At 53.8% G+C, this 11,267-nt stretch overlaps 1 protein-coding gene across 3 annotated transcripts in view; it reads right to left on the reverse strand.

Moving 5' to 3' along the window:
- The window catches only part of OTUB2 (OTU deubiquitinase, ubiquitin aldehyde binding 2), a 35,581-nt gene extending 24,670 nt beyond the window's left edge, over positions 1-10,911 (reverse strand). For 2 of the 3 annotated variants that reach the window (XR_012329859.1, XM_073800085.1), the window contains exon 1: positions 10,692-10,911. Coding sequence is in view for 2 of the 3 variants with exons in the window: in XM_073800085.1 (XP_073656186.1) it covers positions 10,692-10,811 (120 nt within the window). In the remaining variant the exon portion in view is untranslated. Of the gene's footprint in view, positions 1-9,641; positions 9,838-10,691 lie in introns of those variants that run through there. The other variant, XM_019918616.3, reaches the window with a different exon arrangement.
- Positions 10,912-11,267: the final 356 nt, after the last annotated feature.

Below are 11,267 nucleotides of genomic sequence, written 5' to 3' on the forward strand. Positions count from 1 at the left end.
AAGCAGAGAGCTGGCCCCCAGAATCGTACAATGAGGCGTAAGGGACTTCTAGGCTTACCTGGTCTCCAGCCTGGACAGACTCTAAACTTCTGTGTGACAATGAGCTTCTTTGGCTCTGATTCCTGTACTCGGCATCCAGGCTCTGTGACTGGGAAGCGGCATTTCTGGGGGGCCTGGAAGCTCTCAGCCCTCAAAGGCTCCAAAGTCACGCGGGCCTCCCTTGCCAGCGGGCAGCTGTCAAACCATCTGAGACCTTCCATTCACTTGATTCCCCAGGGCCCCTCACAGGGCCCGAAGCAGAGCAGGGGATGAGATGTTTGTTAAATGAATGAATAAAAGCCATCTCCCCGGTGAAGCCTCCCTGGTTGCCCCACCCCATCTGAATCAGGCTTGGGCCCTCCCTTGAACTCATGCTTTGTTCCTTTTTCTCCCTTTCTGGTGGCCCCAAACATGCCCTCCCGAGATGTGGGACGCCCCGGCATCTTCCCAGACGAAAGCCAAACAGTGAGAAGATGAATGTTGTCCCTAAAAACAGCAGGAAAAGTATTTCTAAAAGAAGGAAGAGAGCGTGCAAATGCTTGTGGGTGGGCGAAGGGATTCTAGGTGTTGTTTCCGGAAGCTTCTATTCTGTACCCAATCTTTGTTGCAAAATTAAGTCAGTCTCAGGCTCCTTCCTCACTTCTGCTCTGACACCACAGCGGCAGGCTGGCAGAGCAGGGGAGAGCCATCAGGAGGAATCAAATAACCATCCTGGGGCAGATGCTACGGGCTGCTTTCCCATCAGCCATTACCCATTTCTTCCCTACAGACAGGATTCCTGTTTTACTCTGGGCAAGGTGATGGAAAATGCCTGGGCTAAGTCATGACAACCCTAACCTCCTCCTTACTGATTTCCCTAGCCTCCCTTGCAGCTGTGGGCAGCCAAGTGACCGGGGCTGGCCAACTGGACTCACAAAAAATCTGCTGGGGGCTTTGGGGAAGGCTTTTGGTTTGGGATGTAAAGAACAGAGGCAGCGCGTCCGCCTCCTCCTTCTTCCTGACTTAATACTGATGCAACGTCTGCATTCCAGCAGCCATCCTGTGACCATGAGGTTGAAAGCCAACGCGTGGAGGATGGTTTGATGATCTGCTGCTACCCTAAGCCCAAGATGTATGAAATAATAATGGATGCCATTACTGTACACCAGCTGTGTGGCCAAGCTCTAGGACTGAGGCTTACATATTCCCGCTATTTCATTTAATCCCGACTGACAATTACTAAACCCACTCTACTGACAAGGTTGGGTCCCTTGTGCCAGGAAGAGGTGTGCTGCAGATCTGCCTGACTCTGAAGCCCATGGAAATTCTACCAAGCCAAACTGCTGAGCAGACAGAGCTCAGAGTCCAGGAGCTCTAGAGGGACCAAGGCTGCTAGGCCTCAAAGGAACACTGTGTGCAGGGCAGCCTGGGGCCTTCTCACCTTCAGGCTGGGCCCCTGCAGTTCCCCCTCCATCCATTACAGGCAGAGTGCTCAGCCCCGGACCTTGGTGCCTACAGCAGGATCCCCCAGTCTGAGGGCTGCTCATCACAGGTGGAGTGAGAGATCATTTATAGGTGATGTCTGGACATGGGGGTTAGAAGACATTGGCGACATTGGGAGCAAAACTTAATCTCTTTTCAACTTTCTTCAAACCTTCTAATTGTACCAAGGAGAAAGCAGGCTTCCAGTGTACCTTTAACTCCTTTCCACTGTGCTAGCCTCTTTTGAAGGGTGAGAAGGCCTCTGACTTGGAGCATAAAATCTTCCATTTTCATTTGCAATTTTTTTAACTTAAAACAAAACTTGTTAACTTTTTAAAAACTTTTTGGCCATGCCTCGCAGCATGCAGGATCTTCCCCGACCAGGGATCGAACCCGCGCCCCCTGCAGTAGGAAGCAGAGTCTTAACCACTGCACCGCCAGGGAAGTCCAAAACTTATTAACTTACTAACTTCATTGGCATAGTTATAAAAAGTGAACATGTTTGGACCTATTCTATATCATGGAAGACTCACATTATTGGCATAATAAATACCAATGGCTGGTGTACAGTTAATTTTGCACTCATACGGTGTGCTCATAAAGCGAATAGCCACGGGATCCCATGAGTTTCAGAATTTACAAATCCACCTCTGCTGACCCGAGGGTAAGGCGGGATGACAAACAGGTACTATCCAGAAACAGCACGTGTCCCCACTCGACAATGCCCATCTCACGCACTCACCCACCCGCCGTCTCCTTTCACTCCAAAGTCCCATTATTTACCTATCTCACCAACAAAAAGTCCTGTTTTCACCCACAGCAGACTTAAAATTATGGTTTGGGTCTTTTTAAACAATGGGTGATTAAAAAGCAGCGCAGCTGTATTGAACGCTGCTCGCGCTTGGAGTGCCCCCCAAAAAAGACGGCAAATGGTGTGGGAGGATGCATAGTGCCCCCCAAAAAGACGGCAAATGGTGTGGGAGGATGCATAGTGCCCCCCAAAAAAGACGGCAAATGGTGTGGGAGGATGCATCAAATCAGTTCTATTTGATGGGCAGTTTCTGAGAAGGTATCGCTGGGAGAGTGGAAAGGAGTATAAGGAATTAATCTTACGTATGTAGAGATAAGTATTTAAGATGTTAGAAAGCCCGCCATCACCAGGCAAAATGAGAATGTTAAAGGTGGGTCAGGAAGGGGAAATGGGCCTCACTCAGGGAAGCCTCCCTAGCTTTTCCCCTTGCCATAGTCATATCTTAGGCTATTTAAAAGTCAACTTAAAAGAAAAATATTAAACAGCAGTTTGGGGGCGGGGGGTGGGGGGCTCTGGGTCGCTGAGAGCCAAGCTCGTCACACGCAGGGTTCCAGAGACCCACTGTGAGCACCGGCCTCTGCAAGGCATTCTGTCACCTTTCCCCCTTCATCCCTGATCGCTGTTCCCATCCCGCCATCCCCCCACCCTCTACAGGTATTCCCTATGGTACGTCTTTCCATACGTATCTGCCTTTTTAAAATTGTTGTAAAACATAAATAACACAAAATATACCATCATAACCAATTTGAAGCGTGCAGTTCCGTGGCATTAAGCACATTCACATCGCTGTGCAACCACTACCGTCCTTTCCAGAACTTTTTCATCATCCCCAGCTGAAACTCTACCCGTGAAACCCTAACTCCCCATTCCCTACCCCTCATCTCCACACGGCCCGGCCCCTGGCAACCACCACTCTGCTTTCTGTCTCCATGAATGTGCCTATCCTAGGGACCTCATGTAAGTGGAATGTGCGTCTTTTTTAAAATACAGAGTTGTTTTATGTATGCACGTGTTTTAAATATGCATACAAATTATTCTATAGATATCGCGGCTTTTTTTTCCTTCACTCAATACTATTTAAGAGCCACTCCTCCTGACAAATGGCTCCCAGGTTGGTTGCCCTGCCCTGTGATGGAGCTGTAAGTTAGCTCCAGCGCCCCCTCGTGGTCCCAGGTGTGTTTACTGGCGCCACTGGGAGAGGTGAGTGGAGTGGGTTTCTGCTTTGGCGCCTTTAAGTCCCTGCCTGGCAGCCCAGAGTGACCCAAGTCAGCCCGGGTGGTCCCCGGCCCCTCCCCATCGGCACGACCCTGGCCACAGCCCCGGAAGAACAGCCTCAGTATACGGGCCCATAAAGCAGGTACAATACTCTGGGTTTGACCTTGGCTGACTCTAAGTGGTGGTTTGTTTTTTTAAATCATGGCCCCAAATTTCCAGGATGTTATGGAAAAAGGACAGGCCTCGCCTGACAACGTCCTGTCAGACCTAATCAGGTTACCTAATCCTAAAGGATTTTAGCCTTAAACTGCTGGTTTGCAAATAGATGCTAATTAACTAAGCCAGGCAGAGAGCACCTCTGCTTGGAAACAGCTTTGAGCTATTGAGTCGAGGAAGATATTTCAAAGTGAGAGAAGAATGTTTCTCCGATCATCAGAGCCAGCACGAAACCACCTACAATAGTGCTGCTGACCCCGCACTCGATCCCCATCTCTCATCCATATACCCCGCCCCCCGCCCCATCCATATACCCCAATCCATGGATCCTGCCCCACTGGTGTGGCATCTGAAGCCCTGAAAGCTTCCGGTAAGGAAGTGACCAAGCAGAGCCAGAGTGAGGTCCCACTGCCAGGGCAATGCAGGAGCTCCCATCCCAGAAGCTGCTGCGCCCCCTGCCCACGGGAACCCCACGTGCCCAGCACTGTGCAAGCATCTCCAGGGTCCCCCAGCAGACGGTGGGGTGGCAGGGAGCTGCAGGGTGCGGAGGGCCACACTGCAAGGACTGGGCCCTGGCAGCTTAGTCCTGCAGGCCGTAAAGGTCTGACCCATGACATGACCTGTGACCCAAACCAAACCCCTGCCCCTCCTGTGAGTTCTCCGTGGGCCCCTCTTGGAACAGATACGGTTCACTTCAGAGTTTGAATCCAGCTTCTCTGAGCTTTCACGAGAGGCGAAACAACAGGAGAATGAAGTACCACAAGGACAGGGTCCTTTGTCACTTTTATCACAGTACTCCGAGTGCCTGGAACAGCAGCGGGCCCCCGGAAGGCACTAAGTAACCACTTGTTGAATGACTTAAGTTACCTTTGCCGGGAGGTCACCGTATGCCAGGCGCTGGGGATGATCTCACTTAGGCCTCGCAGTAGCTCTGTTTTACAAATGGAAACTGAAGCCCAGAAAGGCCAAGCTCTTTGCCCGAGGTCACACAGTGAGGCAATCCAGGGAGAAACTTCGATGCTGGTCACCCAGCACATCAAAGGTATTCAACAGACCTGGGTGCCTTTCTGCCCCAACTCTCCACAAAGAGAACCCACCTGGCCCTCGTGGGCCCTATCATCACTTCCTGATGGCTCCTTAGCAGCCCGGCCTTGGGCTCATGCGTCTGCCTACAAATCCCCCATAACGTACCCTTGGGTGCCTCTGTGTGCACCCCCAACCAAGGCTCTGAGGTGCTGGTGGGCCTCTCCTGGGCCCACCCTGGGCCCCGGCGGGCAAGGCCAGCCGTTAGCCTGCCGGACCTCCCTCTGAGGCTGCTCTGCTGGTGTGCTGACCCCGGGCCATGAGTCAGCCTCGTGAACCAGGCCCAGCCCCGAGAAGCCACAACGCACCGCGTGGCCTGACCTCAAGCTACCAACTGCTCCATGGCAGAGGCCAGAGCCTGCAGCCTCACCACCAGAGGGCCAGGGCCTAGAACGCAGCCAACCACCTCCCCTCAGAAGGTCCCTGCCACTTCTAGAGGCGCCCCGTGGCTCCAAACCTGGCCTTGCGTGCTTGGGGCTGGGGTCTCCACAGGGGGCTGTTTGCAGGGGCTGGAAGGAAATGGTTTTTTAAATGTCTCCTTCAGGGTATGATGTATAATATACCGACATACGGGATAATCAAACATTTTTATTGATGAGTGATCAAAAACATTTGGAGGCCCAAGATTCAGGGGAGACCTAGTGTCCTGAATTGCTTCCTATTGCTGCTGTACAAACAGCAACTAGTACAAACTCAGTGATTTAAAACAAGGTTTATTATCTTACATTTCACGGGGAGAAGCCACTCCCTTACCTTTTTCGGTTTCTAGAAGCTGCCTGCATTTCTTCATGATCCCTCCCTCCCACTGTCACGTCTCCTCACTCCCAGCCTCCTGCCTCTTCCTTATAAGGACCCTTGTGGTTACATCATTGGGCCCACCTGGGTACCCCAGGGTACTCTGCCCATTTCAGGACCCTTAATTCATCACAACTGCAAAGCCCCTGTTGCCACGTGAGGTACCCTAGTCACAGGTTCTGGGGATTAGGATGTGGGTGTCTTCGGGGCACTGTTACTCAGCCTACCACCCACATTCCCCCATCTCTGCAGTTCAGTTCAGGAAACAGAGAAGACTCTGCATCTGGACCCCTACCCGCCTTGGGTCACAGTTATTGGCTGGCCTTGCAGAGACCCCGAAGTCAGATGCTGGCCCTCTCTCATTTGACCCTGGACTCATACATCCTCCTAAGGGACCCTCAGATCTCCCGCCCTGACTTCTCCCTAGAGCTCCGGCCTCAAACACCACCAGCCACCAGGATGTCTGACCAAGATCCCAGAATTACTGTGCCCCTAACTGCTTTCTCTCTCCACCCCTGCATCCCCTCCAGGTGTCACCAGATCCTCAAAAGCTCCTCCATCCAGACAGAGCTCATGCCAAAGACCGGGGAGGCCTCTTCTACTCCTCCCCCTTCTTCCGTCAGCTCAGCTCCTGTGTCCGTCCAGAGCTGCCACCATCTGCCCTCAGGGAGGCTGCACCACGTGTCTGCCCAACTGACCGCCTGGCTCCCACTCCCAGCCCCCAGCCCCACCATCCTCCACAGCAGCCAGCACAGGCTCCTACCGTGTGAAGCAGATGAGGACATGCCCTTTCCCAGTTCCCTCCAGTGGCTTCCTTCACATGGGAGAAGACTCAACCTCTGGATGACAACCACCCAGGTCCTACCCCATCCGGCCTTGCTCCCCTCACTCTCGTGAGCTCCAGTCACAGTGACCCTCCTTGTGTTCCCCCAAGACACCTCAGGGCCTTTGCACATGCTGTGCCTCTGCACGGAATGACTCTCGCCTCTTTACGTGACTCAGATGGCGCAACCTCCTTCCCTGACCACCCTGTGAAGGTTGCCCCTTCCCCACCCCTACTGCCTTGACTTGTTTTATGTCTGTAGAGCTCTCTGACATGTAGGTTCACTCATTTACTTGCACGCTGTCTGTCACCCTCCACGAGAATGTCAACTCCGTGAGGGCAGGGACTCTGCCTGCCTGTCATGACTAGATTCCCCAGTGCCCGCCACACAATAATGCCCCCGAATGGATAACGAGCAGATGAGTGAACAGATGCATGCGCTGGCCTCCGACTCCAGCCTGGCCACTTCCAACCCTCTGTCCACTCCATTGCCAGACGGCATCCAAAGCAACCATCTCTTATTTGTCAAAAATATGTTATGGTCCTCGCCCCTCCCCAGCCACACCTACAGAATAAAGTCCAAAGCCCACGGTGCAGCATGCGAAGCCCTTCATGGCACATTCTGACCCCACCTGCTTTTCTAAACTCATCTCTCCTCCCTCCCCCAAGCTCCCTGCATCCATACAGACCGCTCACCTCTCCCAGCATATCCCACTCTTAACCATGTTTACAGGCCTGTAAGCACACTGTCCCACCCTGACCGGAATACACTCTTCCCCAAATCCTTCCTGAAAACTCCTATACATCCTTCAATACCCCATTCAAAAGACTCCTTTGTGAAGCCTTCCTCAACACTCCCCACTCCCTCAGAGTGCATGGCCCCCTGCTGTGCTCCCCAAGCCCACGGTCAGGTGTCTTAGGTCATGACCAGTAGCTCAAGAATTGCTTGTGTACAGCTCTGCCTTGTCCAACAGGCAGTAAGCTCCTAAGAGTGGGCAAGCCCCTTGTCTTTCTCATCAGTGCCCAGCATGGGGCTGGACTAGGGTACCTACTGGGGCTTGTTTGACAAACCAAAGAACAAAGCACAGAAGGGCCCTGTGGTTTTGCTATTCACATCCGACCCTCATTCTTCACTGAATGTTAAATGCCCTTTGAGTGAGCATGAGACCCCTCACTACCTACAACCTCTGCCAGTGGCAGCCCCAGGCTTTGTCCTCACCCTGGCCCCTGCATTCCCAAGGGGTTCTGTGTCTTCTACCTGGGACCCTTCATCAAGCTTAGCCCCGTGACTTTGAAACGAACACAGAAAGAAAACACCATATTCTCCAAAGACATTCTCCTCTGCCCACCACACACACACTCACCTCCATCTACACCACACAGACTCAGAAAACCACCAAAGGGCCCAGCACGGTACCTGCCAAACAGTAGGTGCTCAATAAGTGCTGGGTGAACAGAAGAGAACACACCGTGCACTGCCTCTGCCGCCCCCACCCTCCCAGGATTCCCCGGCAGACGTCCTATTTTGTGAGTTAACAACTTCATCCCTCTCCAAGGCAGCCACGCCACCCCTCACAGGCTGAGGGCTGATGCTCTGACTCCATCTGCCCTCTGACTTCCGGTCTTGTGAGTCCAGGGCAGACGTGAGGATGGAGTCAGAGGCCTTACTGTGCAGCACGAAGGCCAGAAGTTCAGGTCCCAGCCCTCATCACCCCTGCCATGCTCTCAGCTACCCAGTGGTGGCTGGAAGCCCCGCCAGCCTCGGCTCCAGGGTGGCTAAACCCATTATTACCTCAGCTCTGGCCACTCCCTAGCGGGCGATGCAGAAACACCTGGGTCCTCTTCCAGGAGCAGCAGAGCCAGGTAAACCCTTAGGTACTGGGTAGAAGCAGGAAGCTGGTGCTTCCAGATGCCCCAGAAGCCCTCAGCCACACCCAGCAGCAGGCTGGTTTGTCTAGGACAGGCCAGCGCAGATGACCTGGCTGCCCACACCACAGTCAGAATGTGTCAGACCGTGAACAGTTTCTGACCTGTGCCCCAAGCCAGCGGCAGCCTGCAGTGGTGACCCATTCCTCTGCCCAGACATGGGAGGGAGGAGGCCGAGCACGAAAAACCAGGCACCCGTGCACGCGCATCTGCAGGACGCTGTTTTCACAGGGAAAGCCGTGCCCAGTTATCTGAGCCAACTGATCCACTCGCATCACCTCACGTGGTGCTCACAGCAGCCCAGTATACAGACGTGAAAAATAGTGCCGGGGATGGGAAGCGACCAACCAAAGCCTCTTGGCCTTCCAAGGGATGGAGGTGAGATTTGAACTCAGGGCTGTGTGACCACAAGCCAGGCCACCAGTCCTTATACTCTACAAGCTCCCTGGAGCAGGGGGGCTCAGAGTTGAAGAGTTTTAGGCACTCATCACACCCAGTCCTCTGCAGAGTGCCTGTCCCCCGCCTACCCTTGCCCCCAAGATGGACTGATGTAGAGCACTGGACTGGGAGTCCAGAGGCTTGGGTTCAGGTCCAAGTCTACCACGATCAGTCCCGGCCCCCTCCCTGTCTGGGCCTCAGTGGCCCCAGTTGACCAAGACCCGGTTGGCCTGGCTCAGAGGGTCTCTAGGGCCCTTTCTGCCTTCTAAATCAGGGGTTCCTCTAGTCTTTGCTTTGCCGGGACCCCTAATTCACGTGTCTCACAACCTGAGACAGCCTCTCCACGTGGGTCCTAACTCCAAAGACCTTCTGTTGGCGTGTAGGTCGGAGAGGATGTCGGACACCCTTGCACTCCCCAGGTCCACTCTTGGGGCTTGGGAGTGGGAGGTCTCTCATGGCTGAGCCCTCGGATGGCTGGGGCCGTGAGCTGCCGACTGGAGGTCTACTTAACAAAAGGGAAGCGACCCTTAGCCCTGGAGCCTCCGGGTGCCCACCGTCGAGCGGCACTCGGGGACAGCCGGGACGAACGCGCCGGGGCGGGAGGCCTGGGAGCCGGGCTGGGTCTCCGTCGCTGGCCGTCCACGGGGTCCTTCCAAGGAAGGACTGGGTCCCCCGTATTCCTGGGGTGTCCGAACGCGTCAGGTCTGACGGCGGCGGCCGAGCCTCGCTCCCGACCCCCAGTCCCGCGAGTGCACATGCGCCCAGGCGGCGACCCCGCCTACCGAGCCCCCCTTCCCACTCCTCCTTCCCCGCTTCCCCGTTACGACCACTGACCATAGTGACCGGAGCCGTCGGGCCAGGTCCCGCCCCAGAGAGGAGGGATCGGTGCGGGAGGGCGCCCCGGGAACCACTGGCGGGCTCCGCCGTTGGGTCGGGCGGCGGGGTCCTCGAAGGCGTGGGGGCGAGCGGAGAATACACCCGACCGCTCCGCAAACCAGAGGTTAGACCACCACTGTGTCCCAGCAAGACACACGCCCCTCGATTGACGTCTGAGGCGGACAATCAGAAGCCAGGTCACAGGACGTCACAGAAAGCGGGTGGAACTTCACGAGCCTCCAGCCTATCCTTTGGGGCACACTTGACAGGGTACCGCCTCCTTTTAAAGACACAGAAACCTTTTAACTGGCAAAGGAGTTAGCCCAACCCAGGAAGACAGGTTGTAAAGGCTGAAGGGCTTTTGACCAAAACCGCAAATTGAATTCTGAAAGATTAGCTGGCCCTCATTAATTCATAAACCAGGTCATATAAGTATAGTTTGCTCAAGACCAGAGGACAGGCGCTTAGGGAACACGTGTCCAATAACATGAAGTTACCTGCCTGCATGTGTAGCTTCAAAATAATATTTTACACCCTTCCAACTCCTGAATCAGTAGGTTGCCATGCACCCAATTAATGTTTGTGGAATGAATGAATTTCCAGGATCTTTGATTCTGTGCCTGTGGAATTGTACAGCTATATACAAGGCACAGACCGTGAACCACGCTTGGTGACTCACCCTGCATACGAGCTCATTATTGTTGAACGTCAAACAGAGGAATATGTATCGTTCAGAGATTCATTCATTCACCAGCCCTTGACCGCTGGAAGACGGTGCTCTGGGTGAATTGTATGCGGCCCTTTTATAAGTATTAATACTTCCTGGAGCATGTATTAAGTAATTCCACACCACACTCTCACCCCCCTGCCCCAGGCACCAGGCTAGGCTCTTGAATAGACAAACATCTGTATCTTTCAAGTGCATATCATTTACTAGTTGGGGAGTTTGGGGTCAATCAAGACTCAAAGAGCCATAATAATAAAAGCTAATTTTTACTGAGTACTTACTGTGTATCCAGCATCATCCAAAACTCTCAAACTGGGCTTCCCTGGTGGCGCAGTGGTTGAGAGTCCGCCTGCCGATGCAGGGGACACGGGTTCGTGCCCCGGTCCGGGAAGATCCCACATGCCGCGGAGCGGCTGGGCCTGTGAGCCATGGCCGCTGAGCCTGTGCTTCCGGAGCCTGTGCTCTGCAACGGGAGAGGCCACAGCAGTGAGAGGCCCGCGTACCGCAAAAAAAAACAAAACAAAACTCTCAAACTATATTATCTTAATTTTCTCGCAACTAGTTTATGGCGGTAGGTCCTATTATCCTTGTTTTACAGACAAGGAAACTGGGACACAGGGAAATTAAGCTACTTGCCCACATTGACCCAGCACACAGTGGGATTCAATCCCAGGCGGCCTGACTCCAGAGCTGGGTTTGAATTTGCTCTGCTGAGGAACAATGCCCGTGTTTGCAGGGGTTGTGTACTCCCAGTGCCTCTTTTTGCACTTGGAGAGTTTCTGCTCTGTGTTTTTACAGCCAAGGAAGCTAGAGAGGTGACAGGCACAGCGCAGTGCTACTCAGCTAGGAAGAGGCTC

The sequence above is a fragment of the Tursiops truncatus genome, chromosome 2 (assembly GCF_011762595.2).
Source record: "Tursiops truncatus isolate mTurTru1 chromosome 2, mTurTru1.mat.Y, whole genome shotgun sequence".
NCBI lineage: Eukaryota > Metazoa > Chordata > Mammalia > Artiodactyla > Delphinidae > Tursiops > Tursiops truncatus.